The sequence below is a fragment of the Mya arenaria genome, chromosome 5 (genome assembly GCF_026914265.1).
Source record: "Mya arenaria isolate MELC-2E11 chromosome 5, ASM2691426v1".
NCBI classification, from domain to species: domain Eukaryota; kingdom Metazoa; phylum Mollusca; class Bivalvia; order Myida; family Myidae; genus Mya; species Mya arenaria.
In genome coordinates this window covers 24712747-24733292 of record NC_069126.1, presented here as the reverse complement: position 1 = coordinate 24733292, position 20546 = coordinate 24712747, and the positions used below count along the sequence as shown (strand labels likewise).

The 20546-nt window shown below is 37.5% G+C and overlaps 1 protein-coding gene across 5 annotated transcripts in view; it reads left to right on the top strand.

The window, feature by feature from the left end:
• LOC128234881 (bromodomain adjacent to zinc finger domain protein 2B-like) overlaps positions 1-20546 on the top strand; it is a 249182-nt gene that overhangs the window by 53596 nt on the left and 175040 nt on the right. For 4 of the 5 annotated variants that reach the window (XM_052949483.1, XM_052949481.1, XM_052949479.1 and 1 more), the window contains 2 exons: positions 7042-7146; positions 15015-15199. In XM_052949483.1, coding sequence (XP_052805443.1) covers positions 7042-7146; positions 15015-15199 — 290 coding nt within the window. The remainder of the gene's footprint in view (positions 1-7041; positions 7147-15014; positions 15200-20546) is intronic. The other variant, XM_052949482.1, reaches the window with a different exon arrangement.

Below are 20546 nucleotides of genomic sequence, written 5' to 3'. Positions count from 1 at the left end.
CCCTCTGAAACTACCTAGCCAAATGTAATGAAACTTCACAGGAAGCTTCCTTGGGTGACCATCTACAAAAATACAACAAGGGGTCATGATTTATCAACAACAACAAAATGGCCGACTTCCTGTTTTGCTTTAAAAAACATCTCCTCTGAAACTACCAGTCCAAATTCAATGAAACTTCACAGGAAGCTGCGTTGGGTGACCATCTACAAAAATACAACAAGGAGTCATGATTGATCAACAACAACAACAACAGCAACAACATCAAAATGGCTGACTTCCTGTTTTGCTTTAAAAAATGAAACTTTACAGAAAGCTTCATTGGGTGACCCTCTACAAAAATACACCAAAGGTCATGATTGATCAACAACAACAACAACAACAAAATGGCCTAAATGTTAAATCTGATACCGTCTATAAGAATTTCATAAAGAATAGAGTCATAATCAGGAATATTCAACATAAGGTATTCAACTGACTGATTTATTGTCTGTGGATGACACCCCAATAAAAGTGACACGATCACACCCATCGGATTAAGACGACCATAGATCTGCTTTGTTTCTCTACGATGAACACTTAATTAACAACACATGTTATTGGTCCAAACACATTGTTTTTCACAGGAGACATATTTTGTTACCTTTAAAATAAAAATATTTTGTCAATTTTTTTTTTTAAAAAATGCATTGTTATTTTTTCTATGTCGTAAATAAAACTTACTTTTTCCTTACTTTAAGGCTTTGCATATATCATATGCACATGCATGTAACTAGCAGATTTCAATACATATTTCATTAATCGTTTCATTAATTTATCCGGAGTCATCAATGGTTATTTATTACTCAAAATTTAAGTCCCAAAGTTAACTGCAATCCAAACAAACACTTGCGAAAATATAACTCATTTACACATGTAATGGAATTTGTTCTGTTTGTTGGCTGCAGATCAAACAGTACAATTTGCACAGCTGTGCTGTGTAAAGATCAAAGATGCACTGCAATGGTTTGTATTTAAATAGGTCAATCAAATACCTTATGAACCCACTTAAATCCCAAAATTGCGTCTAGGCTGGTTCAAACATACCATACCATTGGAAAATAAAAAATCAATAATCCCAAGCAAATGAACAAATTTAGATGATATTTGACTGTTAAGCTTGAACATTATCACAGACTTGGAGAATTTCAAGTGCTGGATTTGCTTTAAAAATCTACACTGTCTTATATACGAGTCAAGACAAAAACACCAGATTTCATGGGCAAAGTTAAGGGGTCGTCTTATAAGCGGATCGCCTTATAGTCGGGAAAATACGGTAGTTATGTAAAGTTTACTCTTGAAGTAAGGGCAGCAAGTCTTGCTATATATGGTCTCCCTTTTTGTTGGAGATTCCTCTACTTTCTATTTTTAGTAACAAGGGAATAGATTTAAAACTTATTAAGTCTTCAACATAGTTATTTTAAGGTAATTATTGTTCTTTTTTTTAGGTTCATAGATTAAAATAACTATTATACACTTAATTCTTAAGAAGAAATTTCATTTTTACTTAATGATAAATTTAAAAATCAGACTTTTCCATTGAACTACATGTAGATTATTCTAAGCTACAATCTGATCTTCTGTGTGGAAAGTGAATAAGGCTTAATGTCTTTTAAGAAAATTTTGATTTTGAACATGTGATGAAAGGTGATGTTTACCTAGATGGAAGAAGCAATGATATTAGTGGAAGTTGCTGAATGTATTCTGATATTTGATTTTAAGAGCTTAAGACAGTTTTTTTTATTTTATTGGATGGTGCACTGTTTGTTGTTTGTGTATCTATATACTAAATGTTCTGTGCAAGCAATTTGACATAGTTAGTGTGCAGGCAATTGAACGAAGTCCTGTGTGTGTGCAGGCAATTGAACTAAGTCCTTTCAGTGTGCTGGCAACTGAAAAAAGTCCTGTCAGTTGCAGGTATCTGTACCAAGTGCTGTCAGTGTGCAGTCAATTATCAAGTCCTGTCAGTTTGCAGCCAACTGAACATAATCCTGTCAGTGTGCAGGTATGAGAATCAAATTGTGTCAGTGTGCAGTCAGTCATAAAGTCCTGTCAGTGTGCAGGCAACTGAACGGAATCCTGTCAGTGTGCAGGAAACTGTGACAAGTCCTGTCAGTGTGCAGGCAACTGTGACAAGTCCTGTCAGTGATTGCACAGGCAACATGTTTGATCAGTATGTTTTTCAATATTCTTTGAGAACAAATATCAAGCTATATTGATTACAAAGGTTAAACTCTTTTACTCAGGTGAGCAATTTAGGGCCATTATTGCCCTCTTGTTATATTTTTTAACCAGGTTTTCATTAAGTGAAATCCGGTTAAAAGAATGATGAACATTGTGGGTTATTTGACTGGTTGGCGGCAGGTCAGCGTCATACTCACCTATGGGTCACCTATGGGAACTATATCTAAGGTATATAGAAAGAGTAAATAAAGACCTTTCATGGGGTTGTGTTTGGGGACAAGGTCACTGTTACTTAAAATAAAAAATGGATAGTACTGAATAACTTGAGTTAGGGTTGACATATTGTGATCAAACTTGTTATATAGGAAGATTTTATGGAGACATATCATGGATTTGCATTTGGGGTCCCAAGGATGAAGGTAACTGTAATATAGGAGGTATTAAAAATAAGAAAACAGTCGGTACTGAATAACTTGAGTTAGGGTTGACATATTGTGACCAAACTTTGCATGTAGGAAGACTTTATGGAGGAAATCCATCTGATTGCATTTAAGGCCCCTAGGGTCAAGGTCAAGGTCACTGTTACTCAAAATAGAAAAAAAACACTCTTGCAACTGAATGCTGAAGTTCTACTGCCAATCATTGAAACCCTGGTTTTTACAAATTGCTGCCTTTCTTGTTTACTTTTTTAGTTGACTTTTTTTTTAGCATGAAGTGTTAAGGTGAGCCAGTTTAAAGGTGAACAAAATCCTGTCAGTGTACAGGCAAATGAACAAAATCCTGTCAGTGTACAGGCAAATGAAAGAAATACTGTCAGTGTACAAGCAAATGAACACAATCCTGTCAGTGTACAGGCAAATGAACACAGTCCTGTCAGTGTTCTGGCAAATGATTATAGTCCTGTCAGCATTCAGGCAAATGATCAAAGTTCTGTCAGTGTTCAGGCAAATGCTCAAAGTCCTGTCAGCATTCAGACAAATTAACAATAGTCCTGTCAGTGTTCAGACAAATGATTATAGTCCTTTCAGTGTTTAGGCAAATGAACAAAGTCCTGTCAGTGTTCTGGTAAATTAACAATGAACATAGTCCTTTCAGTGTTCAGGGAGCTGAATCAAGTCTTGTCAGTGTTCAGGCAACTGTATCAAGTTATGTCAGTGTTCAGGCAACTGTATCAAGTCTTGTCAGTGTTCAGGCAACTGTATCAAGTTATGTCAGTGTTCAGGCAACTGTATCAAGTTATGTCAGTGTTCAGGCAACTGTATCAGGTTATGTCAGTGTTCAGGCAACTGTATCAAGTCTTGTCAGTGATCAGGCAACTGTATCAAGTCTTGTCAGTGTTCAGGCAACTGTATCAAGTTATGTCAGTGTTCAGGCAACTGTATCATGTTATGTCAGTGTTCAGGCAACTGTATCAAGTCCTGTTAATGTGCAGACAACTGTATCAGGTTATGTCAGTGTTCAGGCAACTGTATCAAGTTATGTCAGTGTTCAGGCAACTGTATCAAGTTATGTCAGTGTTCAGGCAACTGTATCATGTTATGTCAGTGTTCAGGCAACTGTATCAAGTTATGTCAGTGTTCAGGCAACTGTATCAAGTTATGTCAGTGTTCAGGCAACTGTATCAAGTCTTGTCAGTGATCAGGCAACTGTATCAAGTCTTGTCAGTGTTCAGGCAACTGTTTCAAGTTATGTCAGTGTTCAGGCAACTGTATCAAGTCTTGTCAGTGTTCAGGCAACTGTATCAAGTTATGTCAGTGTTCAGGCAACTGTATCAAGTTATGTCAGTGTTCAGGCAACTGTATCAAGTTATGTCAGTGTTCAGGCAACTGTATCAAGTCTTGTCAGTGTTCAGGCAACTGTATCAAGTTATGTCAGTGTTCAGGCAACTGTATCAAGTCTTGTCAGTGTTCAGGCAACTGTATCAAGTTATGTCAGTGTTCAGGCAACTGTATCAAGTCCTGCCAGTGTTCAGGCAACTGTTTCAAGTTATGTCAGTGTTCAGGCAACTGTATCAAGTCTTGTCAGTGTTCAGGCAACTGTATCAAGTTATGTCAGTGTTCAGGCAACTGTATCAAGTTATGTCAGTGTTCAGGCAACTGTATCAAGTTATGTCAGTGTTGAGGCAACTGTATCAAGTCTTGTCAGTGTTCAGGCAACTGTATCAAGTTATGTCAGTGTTCAGGCAACTGTATCAAGTCTTGTCAGTGTTCAGGCAACTGTATCAAGTTATGTCAGTGTTCAGGCAACTGTATCAAGTCCTGTTAATGTGCAGACAACTGTATCAAGTCCTGCCAGTGACTATATAGGCAATATGTCTGTTCAGTATGTATGTAAGAAGTTTTTAATCATTCTGACAACTCCAGTGTGCAAGCAGGAAGTCCAGTCAGTGTACAATCAGGACTTCCTCTCAGGGTGCAGGCAAAAAAGTCAAAATTTTGGCAAGGAGTCCTGTAACGATTCAGGCAAGAAGTCTTGCCAGGGTGCAGTCCAAAAGTATTCAGTGAAGTACAAGCAAAAATGCAAGACTATGATTGTAATATTGATTTGCGAACACAAATTTGTCAGATAAAACTTAGTATATACTTGTGTTAGTTTGACAAAAAAAGAGTCAATAATATCATTGTGAAATATTTTTTCCAAATAATACTGTACAGCATGTATGATTTTATGATTTATCAGTAGAATGTATGATCTTTTCAGAAATTCGACATGTTTGTTTGATATTTATCCCAAATTGCAATTACTATAAACCATCAAACGCATTCATTGTCATAAAAAATACAGGTTTAAAACTTTTACTTGAGGTGAGCGATTTAGGGCCACATTGTTTTTATTGCTTTTTACATGCACAAATTACATTATTATCATATTTATTTCTAAGACTAAGTGTCATTTAGTCGACAGCCCTTGTTATATAGTCTGGTCAAGGGCTTAATTTTTACTTAAATAGGTAGAAACAGATAAGTGTTTATAATATTGGAACTGAACTTTTAATGAAACAAACAAACATAAAAAAATCAATTGGTAATGACACGAAAGGCAACCACAGAAAAACTTGTACATGAAATTATGATTACTTATCATACTATCTTAAAAGTTGCGAATGCAAATTCCCACAAAATGTTTTAGCATGTCTACTTTAAGGGCCTCGCAGATATTAAGTTGGCAACAAAACACAAAATCTATTGGAATTGAATTGAATTATTATGTCTCTCCCATGCTATGCAGGGGCAAACATATTGTCTTTAGTGTGGAAGTCTGTCTGTCCACTTTCATGTTCACTTCATATGATTATAAATCCCTTGAAGGATTTCCATGAAATGTAAATCAAGACTATGTTCAGAAGGCACATTTCAAGTGCTTGCTCAAAGTCAAGGTCACAGTTCAAGGTCAATTTTTCGAGCCACAGATTTAGTGTGTGCTCCATATCTCTATTTCATTGAAAAAAACAACAACACTGCTAGTTATAACCACGACAATCAAAGTTTGAAGGGGGTAAATTGGGAGTCAACCTGTGGTTGGTAGGCCTGTCAGTTCATTGCAATTTTCTGTGTCCAAGTCATAAATTTTAACTACAGTATGAATTTCAATAAAACTTAATACAAACATAGGAAAAATGAGAGGCAGTGCAGTGTACAAGAACCATAACTCTATTTCAGCTTATTACAGAGCTCTTGCCCTTTGTTACTTTACCTTGTCCAGATCATTACTTCGGAATTGCTGCATGGAATTTAATTAAACTTAACACAATGATAGAATATAATGAGAGGAAGTGAAGAATATAAGAACAATAAATCAATTTTAGCTTAGTTTTTGCCCTTTAATACCTTCCCCAGAGCATGACTTGAAAACTCCTGGATGGAATTAGATTAAACTTCATACAATGGTAAAGAACAACCAGAGGAAGTGCAGTGTATATGAACCATAACTCTATTTCAGCTATTTACATAGTTATTGCCCTTTGTTACTTTTTCTTGTCCAGAGTATTACTTGAAAAGTACAGGTTGAAATTTAATTAAGCAATATACATTGGTTAATCAAAATGATAGGAAGTGCCCTTTACAAGAAACATAACTCTTATTTCAGCTTATTATAGAGTTATTTCCCTTTGTTTCATTTTCTTGTTAGCAAATGAAATGAATTTTACCTAAACAACTCACTTTAGTTTAACAACATGAGTGGAAATATAGTGTAAAAAAGCTACGAGTTACGGCCTTTTTTCAAAGAAATGGTTGGCAATTCCTTTGCCCAGGCGGGGTTGGGGGGTATTTGTCACTCCTGTGGCAGCTCTAGTTTACTTTATTTTGTAAAAAAATCAATCAGCAATTGGCAGGAACTCATTTGAACAGGATTTTGTATATTAAAACCAAAAACAAATCAATTTTCAAAAGCACTACTTTGCTTTTTGGCAAAATTGCCATAATTTTATTTTGTCACATTTTTAACTTTTTCAATAGAGCTTGATGTCTGAGCCTTTAAAATGTAACCAGGTCTGCTAAAACAAATGTGTGAGGTAGGGTTCTGTTGAGCTACTGCTAATAGATCTGCTGTTGCATATGGTCATAGCAGACAATTAAGGTAAGATAAGAAGCCACATCAAAAGTTTCAGTATTACTTCTCTGAGACAATGCAGTAATTGTTCTGTAAACAAATAAGATTTTGTTACTTTCATGGAAAAAGGGGTTTGAGAGTTGATCATTAATCTGATTGTATGTTAGTTAAGTTTTCAAGCATAACTTAATAGTTATATTTTTATTTACTCATTAAGTGTACACTAAAATAAACTGCAAATTATTAACTATCTAATGTACATGTGTGTAGATGTGAGTGGTAGCGGTTCTGGTGATGATTACACAGAGGACTCTGGAGAGGATACGGGAGAGGAAAGTGCACTGAGGACAAAGAGGAAATGCCTTGCCAAACATGGTATCCACCTTTGTAGAAAGTATATTTATATATCTGATAAACACACTCAGCCTAGTTTCCAGATACACATACAAACACTCATCCAATAACATAGCACACACAAACCATAGTTACCAGCAACATGATACTAACATCTTTTCTAAATACCAGTTACACAAAACACACACCGATCCATATTGTCAGTAACATGGTACAAACAAACTATAGTTACCAGTTGCATGGTAAAAACACCCATCCTAGTTACCAGTAACATGGAACACAGACCGATCCATATCACCAGTAACATTGTACAAACAAACTATAGTTACTAGTTGCATGGAACAAACACCTGTCCTACTAACCAGTAACATGGAACACAGACTGATCCATATATCACCAGTTACATTGTACAAACAAACTATAGTTACCAGTTGCATGGTAAAAACACCCATCCTACTAACCAGTAACATGGAACACACACCAATCCATATCACCAATAACATTGTACACACAAACTATAGTTACTAGTTGCATGGTACAAACACCCATCCTTGTTACCAGTAACATGGAACACAGACTGATCCATATCACCAATAACATTGTACACACAAACTATAGTTACTAGTTGCATGGTACAAACACCCATCCTTGTTACCAGTAACATGGAACACAGACTGATCCATATCACCAATAACATTGTACACACAAACTATAGTTACTAGTTGCATGATACAAACACCCATCCTTGTTACCAGTAACATGGAACACACACCAATCCATATCACCAATAACATGGTACATACAAACTATAGTTACTGGCTACATGATATGACAACTAATAACCAGTAAAATGGAACACAAACCATTCCATATCACCAGTAACATGTTACAAACAAACTATAGTTACTGGCTACATGGTATAAACTAGGGATGCAAACGAATTGCAAAATTGATATTCGAATGTTCGGTAATTCTTTCAATCGAATATTCGATTACCAAAATACGTATTTCAGAAAATGTAGTAAACTGCTATTATTATTCGCTAAAGTAATTGCCGGAGCATTTTATCCTTACTTGGTCATAGCCAGTACACGCTGTGGACCCTGATTTTTCCCCAAATGAGCCTTTGAAATTCTCCATTTTCAGGAAGAAAAAAGTAATACATTATAAACAGACAAATAAGAAATCGAATAATTCGATTCGGCTGCCTTTTGTAAACAATATGAAATTATATGGATTCCTAGTCAAACAATGGAGGGTCTTTCCGTAGGATGATGGAAACCCCAAACCAACTCGATTCTAGTAAAATAGTAAAACGAAAACATAAGTGGATTGGACTCATCTATTGTACAACAATAGAGGACAGATATCCTTAAATCCATTTCAAAGCACGAAAATTGTATTGAAACATGGAAACAGTTTGAAGCAAATATATGCAACAACATTACTGTAGCACATGGCATTCATATCATCACCTTGATTTGCGCTATGTTGCACAGTATGTATTTGCAGCCAAGACAACACATTGATGTTAAAGCCGATCCCTAGCTAGTTATGGTGAAAGTAAGGGGACTTTTTATAGTACCCAGCGATATGTCCCTAAATGACACATGTCGCGTGACTAGTCATCACATTCACACCTCTGGCATTAGGGGTCAATCATTGTAAAAACAAGACAATAGAACTTTATAAAACAACATCAGTGTTGTAGGCAAAATGTGTTTATTCTCTTTATTGAACTTTTTTACGAATATTCGAATACCGATTTTGACTTTCGAATACCAAACGTTTGATCGAATATTCGAATATTCAAATATTCATTTGCATCCCTAGTATAAACACTCATCTTAGTAACCAGTAACATGCAACACACAAACCATAGTTACCAGTTACATGATAATAAAAACTCATCCTAGTTACCAGTTGCAAAAGACACAAACCCATCCTAGTAACCAGTACCGTGGCACACACAAACCAAAGTTACCAGACATCCCGCCTACCACAGTTACCAGTTACACTGTACACTCACCCGCCATAGCTACCAGTAACACTATACACTCACCCGCCATAGCTACCAGTTACAGTGAACACTCAACCGTCATAACTACAAATTACTCTGTACTCGCACCTACCATAGCTACCAGTTACACTGTACACTCAACCGTCATAACTACAAATTACTCTGTACTCTCACCTACCATAGCTGCCAGTTACACTGTACACTCACCCGCCATAGCTACCAGTTACACTGTACATTCACCCGCCATAGGTAGCAGTTACGCTGTACACTCACCCGCCATATCTACCAGTTACACTGTACACTCACCCGCCATAGCTACCAGTTACACTGTACACTCACCTGCCATAGCTGCCAGTTACACTGTAAACTCACCTGCCATAGCTACCACTTACACTGTACACTCACCCGCCATAGCTACCACTTACACTGTACATTCACCCGCCATAGGTACCAGTTACACTGTAAACTCAGCAGCCATAGCTAACAGTTACACTGTAAACTCACCTGCCATAGCTACCAGTTACACTGTACATTCACCCGCCATAGGTACCAGTTACACTGTAAACTCACCTGCCATAGCTACCAGTTACACTGTACACTCAACCGTCATAGCTACCAGTTACACTGTACACTCAACCGTCATAACTACAAATTACTCTGTACTCTCACCTGCCATAGCTACCAGTTACACTGTACACTCACCCGCCATAGCTACCAGTTACACTGTACATTCACCCGCCATAGGTACCAGTTACGCTGTACACTCACCCGCCATAGCTACCAGTTACACTGTACATTCACCCGCCATAGCTACCACTTACACTGTACATTCACCCGCCATAGCTACCAGTTACACTGTACACTCACCCGCCATAGCTACCACTTACACTGTACATTCACCCGCCATAGGTACCAGTTACACTGTAAACTCACCTGCCATAGCTACCAGTTACACTGTACACTCACCCGCCATAGCTACCAGTTACACTGTACACTCACCTGCCATAGCTACCAGTTACACTGTTCACTCACCCGCCATAGCTACCAGTTACACTGTACACTCACCCGCCATAGCTACCACTTACACTGTACATTCACCCGCCATAGGTACCAGTTACACTGTAAACTCACCTGCCATAGCTACCAGTTACACTGTACACTCACCCGCCATAGCTACCAGTTACACTGTACACTCACCTGCCATAGCTACCAGTTACACTGTTCACTCACCCGCCATAGCTGCCAGTTACACTGTACACTCACCCGCCATAGCTACCACTTACACTGTACATTCACCCGCCATAGGTACCAGTTACACTGTAAACTCACCTGCCATAGCTACCAGTTACACTGTACATTCACCCGCCATAGCTACCAGTTACACTGTACACTCACCCGCCATAGCTACCAGTTACACTGTACACTCACCCGCCATAGCTACCAGTTACACTGTTCACTCACCTGCCATAGCTACCAGTAACACTGTACACCGACCTGCCATAGTTATTAGTTACACTGAAGACCCTCTCGCCATAGTTACCAGTTACACTGAACACCCACCCGCCCTAGTTACCAGTTACACTGAACACCCACCCACCCTAGTTACCAGCTATACTGAACTCCCAACCGCCATATTTTAAATACATAATCATACTACTGTGAAATCCTTTATATTCGTTGGCATGAAATTTCGTGGTTTTCTGAAATTTTGCATTTTCGTGAGTACTTTCGTGGTTTTTAATTTATGAAAAAAATTCTGAAAATGTGATCGTCCTAAATCGTCTGCATTATCTTCACGCGCTTGGCACATGATTTCCTTCTTCTACGTCATACGGTTTATTACACTCGCAATAGTGGTACAACATGCCAATAAGTGCATATACCCATGTCAATTATCGATTAAATTGGAAATTAAGGTCATACAAGAAGATGCACCCCCAAATCAGCTAAGCCATTGAATACCAATTACGAATTTTTCAAACTGTGAAAACACCGTGAAGGTGTGTATATTTGAGTAAACAATCAATATAATCGATTAAATATTTCTTTAAAAAAATCTAGTACCGACATTCAACACGCACATCTTGTAAACCTGTAAATTTTTCCTGAATAGCACACGCTACAGCACGTGTTTCTGTCATTTGGTTCATAAAAAAACAATGAATTAATTTAGTTTGTTATTTGTTAAAGGCAAATATAATATATTATATTGACAAAACAATAATAGTAAGATATACTGTGAGTGCGGTATTTACGCTGTATACCGCTGTATACCGCTGTATACTGTGACCTCTTTAAAGAATATACTACAGGGCTTTTTCTATAGTACCCACGGGTCCGACTATCGGACCCATTCCCAAAGCAAAATATAAGATATTTTTCCCAATCTTCAGAAAAAAATCCCAATCCAAAAAAAAAAAAAAAAAAAATTTTTTTTTTTTTTTTTTTTTAGAAATTCTTTTTACCTGTACTGATTCATTTTCAACATCCTAATAAATTATGTGATTGTAAGTTTTTTTGGTAATTGAACTGAGAAATCATTGATTTTCATTACATTCAGACATATGAACTATTATATGTCATGATTTATTTCAATAGATATTTACACCCCAAGGATTGATATTTCAGCCATTGTGGGTCTTTTAAAGGGAAAATAAACTAATATTAAATCATTTCCTTATTCACAGGAGACTAGACAGCTTTTTCTTTTCACTGTAAAATTTCCCAATTTTCGCATTTTCACGACGCAAAATTTCCCAAAATGTCTAGGGTCTTTTTCCCAAAATGGGTAGAAAAAGCCCTGTACTATGTAAATACATAATAAATGTTAGCTTACAAATATGTCTACAAGGTACACACACACAAATGTTAGCTTACAAATATGCCTACAAGGTACACACACACAAATGTTAGCTTACAAATATGCCTACAAGGTACACACACACACAAATGTTAGCTTACAAATAGGTCTACAAGGTTCAAACACCAATGTTAGCTTACAAATATGCCTCCAAGGTACACACACACATGTTAGCGTACAAATATGTCTACAAAGTACACACACAAATGTAAGCTTACCAAATATGCCTTCAAGGTTCACACACTCATGTAAGCGTACAAATATGCCTACAAGGTACACACACCAATGTAAGCTTACAAATAGGTCTACAAGATACACACACAAATGTTAGCTTACAAATAGGTCTACAAGGTACACACACACAAATGTTAGCTAACAAATATGCCTTCAAGGTACACACACACAAATGTTAGCTAACAAATATGCCTTCAAGGCACACACACACCAATGTTAGCTTACAAATATATCTACAAGGTACACACACAAACCAATGTTAGTTTACAGATAGGTCTACAAGGTACACACACACATGTTAGCTTACAAATATGCCTCCAAGGTACACACACCAATGTTAGCTTACAAATATGCCTCCAAGGTACACACACCAATGTTAGCTTACAAATATATCTACAAGGTACACACACAAACCAATGTTAGCTTACAGATAGGTCTACAAGGTACACACACCAATGTTAGCTTACAAATATATCTACAAGGTACACACACAAACCAATGTTAGCTTACAGATAGGTCTACAAGGTACACACACCAATGTTAGCTTACAAATATGCCTCCAAGGTACACACACCAATGTTAGCTTACAAATATATCTACAAGGTACACACACACACCAATATTAGCTTACATATAGGTCTACAAGGTACACACACACATGTTAGCTTACAAATATGTCTACAAGGTACACACACCAATGTTAGCTTACAAATATGCCTCCAAGGTACACACACACATGTTAGCTTACAAATAGGTCTACAAGGTACACACACCAATGTTAGCTTATAGATAGGTTAACAAGGTACACACACTAATGTTAGCTTATAAATATATCTACAAGGTACACACACAAATGTAAGCTTACAAATATGCCTTCAAGGTACACACTCACACACACACACACACACACATTTTAGCGTACAAATATGTCTACAAAGTACACACACACATGTTAGCATACAAATATGTCTACAAAGTACACACACACATGTTAGCGTACAAATATGTCTACAAAGTACACACACACATGTTAGTGTACAAATATGTCTACAAAGTACACACACACATGTTAGCGTACAAATATGTCTACAAAGTACACACACACATGTTAGCGTACAAATATGTCTACAAAGTACACACACACATGTTGGCGTACAAATATGTCTACAAAGTACACACACACATGCTAGTGTACAAATATGTCTACAAAGTACACACACACATGTTAGCGTACAAATATGTCTACAAAGTACACACACACATGTTAGCATACAAATATGTCTACAAAGTACACACACACATGTTAGTGTACAAATATGTCTACAAAGTACACACACAAATGTAAGCTTACAAATATGCCTTCAAGGTACACACACTCATGTAAGCTTACAAATATGCCTCCAAGGTACACACACCAATGTTAGCTTACAAATAGGTCTACAAGATACACACACAAATGTTAGCTTACAAATAGGTCTACAAGGTACACACACAAATGTTAGCTAACAAATATGCCTTCAAGGTACACACACACAAATGTTAGCTAACAAATATGCCTTCAAGGCACACACACACCAATGTTAGCTTACAAATATATCTACAAGGTACACACACACACCAATATTAGCTTACATATAGGTCTACAAGGTACACACACACATGTTAGCTTACAAATAGGTCTACAAGGTACACACACCAATGTTAGCTTACAAATAGGTCTACAAGGAACACACACATGTTAGCTAACAAATATGCCTACAAGGTACACACACACAAATGTTAGCTTACAAATATGCCTACAAAGTACACACACACGCACACTCGCACGCGCACGCACGCACGCACGCACACACACACACACAAATGTAAGCTTACAAATATGTCTACAAGTTACACACACCAATGTTAGCTTACAAATATGCCTCCAAGGTACACACACACAAATGTTAGCTTAAAAATAGGTCTACAAGGTACACACCCAAATGTTAGCTTACAAATAGGTTTACAAGGTACACACACAAATGTTAGCTTACAAATAGGTCTACAAGATACACACAAATGTTAGCTTACAAATAGGTCTACACACACACACACACACACACACGCACACGCACACACACACACACATGTTAGCTTACAAATATGTCTACAAAGTAAACACACACAAAAACCTTCCTATTATGTACTGTATTTCCCTGCCTATAAGGGGATCCACTTATAAGATGACCCTCAATCTTTGCCCATGAATTCTTGGTGTTTTTTGTATAGACTTGTTTATAAGACAGGGTTGATTTTCAAAGCAAACTCAGCACTTCAATTTCTCCAAGTCTGTGATAATGTTGAAGGTAAACACACACGCATGTTACTTTCCTATAATGTCTACAAAGTACACACACACACACACACATGTTATATTTCAGTTATACATACAAGTTTCACGAACAAAAGTTACTTTCCAATTATATATACAAGGAATACACAAACCATGTTTTCCAATTTTGTATTGATGGTTAGTACATAAACCTTAGTTTCCAATTATGTCTACGTGTTACAAACACACTGGATAGTCTCTATGGATACTCGATACATAAACTGATATTTGAATATTTTATCATAGGCCTATTAATAAGAATAATGATGGTAAGTATATATGTAAAACTAACAGGTTTTAAATTACTCAAAAAAATATGTAAAATTAAATCAAGATGTTTAACAAAGTAATTTGAAGTAAAGTTTGACTGAATCACTGTTTTGATAAATAAATGTGTTGCACAGAGAATGGCAGGCCCATTAAGCGTCGTCATGTGGTGTTGGATGATTTTGAGATCCGCGTTCCCCTGGAGAAGGGCTGGAAGAGGCAAACCAACATCCACTCCTATGGCCGCCGGGGCATTGTTGGGGAGGTGTGGTACTTTGCACCCTGTGGCAGGAAGATGAAAACCATCCCTGATGTCATGAGGGTAACGTTCACTATTATATGCATTTTGGTAGTTCATAGAAGTTTATCCCTGAGATCTATTTATTATTTAAGTGTTGGAAACTACATTAACTTGTTACAACTTCCAATAAACTTCAGTTGAAATAATGCATAGTTAAGTGAAATCAAATAATTTAACTTTTTTACTTTGGCTGCAAATGAGATGTGAAAAAGGGGTCAAGAAGAGGTTTCTGCTCAATTACTTCATTAGGAATGACATATGATGACAAAATTTGGTGTTAAGCAAGATTATGTATAGTTGTACAATAGTTGTTCATTGGAGGAATTGAGGTCAAATCTGCTGATGCACACTCTTTATTGTAAGGGGCTTTTGTTCAGAATTCCAACGAATTTCAACTTTTGTTATGTGTGTACTCATAGGCATCAGTATCTCATACATGTCATTTTGCTCAGAAATCCAGGGCATATTGCCCTCAACTTGTCATTGACACTCCAGTGCATGGATTGTTCCCATGTTCTATTTTTAAAAGTATCTTATTAGCTTGACTATTCGAAGAATAAGGAGACCTATACTACAGGCTGTCCAGCAGCCCTAAAATTCCTTAAAACTCTTTTTTTCAGTTTTGCTAAAATTCCTAATAAAATCAAAAATCAAAGGGAATTCCTTAAAAAGCCCTTATTTTTTATGTCAATTTCTACTTTTTTTCATTTTTAGCTCTACTGGCCAAAGGCCAGAAGAGCTTATGCGTTTGTAATGTGTACGTCGTTTGTGCGGTCGTGCGTGCGTCTGTAAACAATTGCTTGTGAACACGATACAGTGTTAAGTTCTGATTGTATCTCGATGAAACTTGTACAGTATTTAGATATCCATCAGAGCTTGGTTCCTTTCAAAAACCAGCAGACAACTTGCTTTTTGGTTCTGCCGTTGATTTTGTTCTTGTTGAAAGGCCAAAGGCCTTTTTTAGCTCTATTGGCCAAAATGTCTTTCATTCACGCATCCATATAAACACAATTGGTTGTGAGTGTTTGTTCAAATTATGCCCCTCGGGTCATTACTGGCCAAGTCCTAGGGTTCACAGGTTTGGAATACTTAAATTAAGAAATGTTTGAAAATCTTTTTGTGTGTTCGTGCATCCATCTTAACACAATTGCTTGTGAATGTTTGTTCAAATTATGCCCCTGGGGTCATTACTGGCCATCCCCCGGGGTTCACAGGTTTGGTATACTAAAATTGGGAATGTTAACTTTGACCATGAGTACAGTTTTGAAGGCAAATATATTTTTTTTCATCAGATGACCTTGACTTGGCACATATTAAAATAGTTCATGCAACTAATCTGCTTACAACACTTTCTGTCCTCAGATGTTGAACATGCAAGGTTTTCAGCTAACCCAAACACAAAGCCTGAACTATATGTTTGTTACCTATTACCAATACATACATGCTCTGGATTGGAATATGACCATAAGGGCCATGCAAGTAGAGCATAGGCCCTCATTGGCCTCTTGTTCTCCTCTAATTGCCTTAACAGTTTTGAAAATACAAACTAATACACTCACTATTTCATGTTTAATGTGTCTTTAATGTAGTTTACAGTTCTTATTCAGAGTATATTTAATACAGTGAATGGCTGATGACCAGTGGATCCATGTCAGGCTTGTTGATTGGTTGTGACCTTTTGCATGTTGTGGCAAAGATTTAATTATAAAGGTTAGAGCCAATTAACAGATGAGACAATGGAACCCTGGTGTATGTCATTCCTGTACTTATTGTATGTGAGCTTATATCTTGTTAAATTTGCAGAGGTAAATCCATTATAATGTTTACAACCACCATATTTAGCCCTTAATTTCCTAATTTTAGCCCTAAATTAGCCCTAAAATTTCTTTTTTTTATCTCTAAAATTTGCCCTTATTTCTTGCCAAAAAGTGCTGGACAGCCTGATACTACTCACCCTAGTGTCGGTGTCACACCTTGGTTAAGGTTTTCAATGTAAGCACCTTTAAGTCAGTATCTCAGTAAATACATGATTTATTGCATTGAAACTTTGGAAATGTATTCCCAACTATCTAACCTACTAAATTAATGAAGTTAGATAACAATTATTTGAATATAATGCAAAAAATGAACCTTTATTATTTGACTTAGAAATTCTGGTTAAGGTTTTGCATGTAAGCATACATAGGTAAATATCTCAGCAACTACTTTATGTATTGCATTAAGACATTATACAATGGTACTCAACCATCCAACCTACTTAATTAACCAAGGTAGATAACTCTAGTTTGAATTTTATGAAAATGATTGCCCTTTATTATTCAACTTAGAAATTCTGGTTAAGGTTTTGCATATAAGCACACATAGGTTAATATCTCAGCAACTACTTGACCTATTGCATTGAGACTTTATGCAATGGTACTCTACCATCCAACCTACTTAATTAACCAAGTAAGATAACTCTAGTTTGCATTTAATGCAAAATAATTGCCCTTTATAATTCAACTTAGAAGTTCTGGTTAAGGTTTTGCATGTAACCACATTTAGGTCAATATCTCAGCAAATGCATCATGTATTGCATTGAAACTTTATACACAGGCTCCAAACCATTCAACCTTTTTAATTATCAAGTAACATAACTCGATCTTGCATATTATATAATTTCTGCCCCTTTATCATGTGACTTAGAAATTCTGGTTATAATAAGGTTTTGCATGTTTGCACATATAGGTTAATATCTCAGCAACTACTTGATGTATTGCATTAAGACTTTATACAAAGGTACTCAACCACTCAACCTACTTGAATAACCAAGTAAGATAACTGTATTTTGCAAATAATGGCCCTTTATTATTGGACTTAGAATGTTATTGGATACTATTTCCATGACGTCTGTATTTCATTAAAGGCTGAATGTTTTTGAATTTTACACAAATCTTCGCAGGCATCATTCTAATAAAATTTTACAGTGTTCCAGGCATGTTTCGCCAAAACTTTTCAATCCTTACACTGAAAAGCGGCAGAATAGTCGAGCGTGCTGTCTCTGTGACCGCTATTGTTTAATCTAGCATTCTTTTTATCTGAGAGGCACTATATTGAGAAGAAATGTAATGTAAGAAAACATAAAATTCTATTATGACCTTTTGACCTACTTTCTTATTTTTGAGCTTCAGCGTTTTATTGTAGCATAATTGTTTGATAGACATTATCACATGATGTTATCAAGGTATTCTTCAAAGGTCAAATTATCCATGGACTGTTGTATATGTCCTTGTGGACTAGTGCTTTAGGCTTCAGTTTTCAAACTGGCCTGGGGGATGCGCATGCGTGATATTTGAAAGTCGCTTAAAATTGTGCTCTTAGTTTTTTGGATATATATGTGGTTATAGAACACGGAATATACAAAACTTTATATGGATTGAATGTTTTCAATGAGTGTTATACATATGTGGTAACAATTCTGCGAATGGAATATCAGGAAAAGAGTTATTTGATGAAAACAACTTTTTCTTTGTGCAAAATCTGTGTTCACAATATCACATCAATTTGATTGGTGAGCGATATTTAACGTTGCTGTACACGTTCAGTGGATCAAAGATTAGGAACCTAACGGGTTCTAACTGTACCTTAATGGCCGACATCGAGTATGAGCCAATTATCGACGATGACAATACCGAGCTTAAGGTGCCCTTTGTGCGTGCGGACAATGGCGTTTTTAACACGGACAATATTGATGATGATGCAGTTAATTCGGATGCAGAGAGTATATGTAACCTGTCCGGAGTTCTCCAAGATGATAAGTTTTACCAAGAGTACAACCGTATGCTTGTCTGGTACCGTGAACTGCCGTCGGGAATGTTTGTCTCCCGTCTTCTGCGTGAATACGCCTCTAGTGAACCGGACCTTGAGAATATAAGGTCGATGTTCTTTGAAGCTGTTAAAGCATACGATGACTTTCCGTTCTCGCACACCGCCGAACCTAAACGCAGGATGGAAACCCGGAACGGCGAGAGACGGTCAGTAAAGCTAGCTAACGATATATATGCGCTGGTGTCCGTGCTGGAAGGTGAGGATTTCTCACAGATCAAGGACATGATAAGCACTGCCAAACGCACGATATCACAGACCCCGGCTCGTAAGACACAAGATGATAGAAGTCAACATCACCCGGCAGAAGTGCAACTACTCAAGGACACTACTGCAGCCCTCCAGGCTGACGTTTTAAACATAAAGCAGACGATCTTTGCGAACGAAAAATTACGAGGTGAACAAAGTAAACACTTGTTAAAAACTGTAAATGATGTAAAGGTGGACCTATTTAACTGTGGCAAAACTATTAAAGATTGTGCTTTAAAGATGTCAGTGTACATGAATGATGTGGGGTGCATTATTAAACCAATTGAAAATGCGCTTGGATCTCTGGATTCTCGTATTGGGCACCTTGAACGTTTTATCGATGGGGCTCAGATGTTCGCAGTCTCTAGCCTCCGGCACATGTTTTATTCAAATAATGCGTGCGCATCAGAACAACATGAAGTTAGATCGCCAGCATCTAGATGTGAAACAGATGTAGAACGTGACGTCACTACGGATACGAATGACGTCACCACAGATACTAATGACGTCACCACGGAAAACAGTGACGTCACCACGGAGAATAGTGACGTCACTGCGCCACCGACCGTCAATGAAAGGGCATCCAGAAATGACATAGATGATGATGAGTGGCCCACGTTACGCGCCTCCACTGAAGTAACGCGTAAAAAGATACCAGTGATTGTAACTCATAACGGTGAGGAACAATTTACTAACTTGTCACGACGATCTACTAGGCGTTTTTATGTTGGTGGTTATCATAAATCGGCGACTGTTCAGAACATATACTCATATGTGAATGCACGGGGCCCAACTGTAACGAACGTGCGGATTTTCCCAGTACGTAGGTCACCGAGCAGGATTGTTATTCGCGTCAATGTCGAGGCTAATGACGCAAGTGACTTACTTCTATGTGATGGGTTTTGGCCGGACTTTGTCAAGTGTGCGCCGTGGTTAACGCGCAATGAGCTACTGGAACAATACCAGAAAGGTGGGAGTCGGCCCCTTCCTGATCGCCGCGGCCATATGGAGAATAACCGTGGTCGCAGCAGGGACGGTCATCGGAACGACTACGAGGGTAGGCGTTACCATTCCGGACGTACGGGGGAGCGTGGGGATGTAGGGGGCCGCCGCTACTCTCCTCGTGCAGGCGGGGCTGCATCCTTTCGAGGGAGGAGAGGACATCAACGTCGGTTCACTGCGCCAAGGTTCGAGGCGCGTGGTGGTCAACCCGGAAATGGATACTCACCATACGACAGAGACATAAACTGTGAGA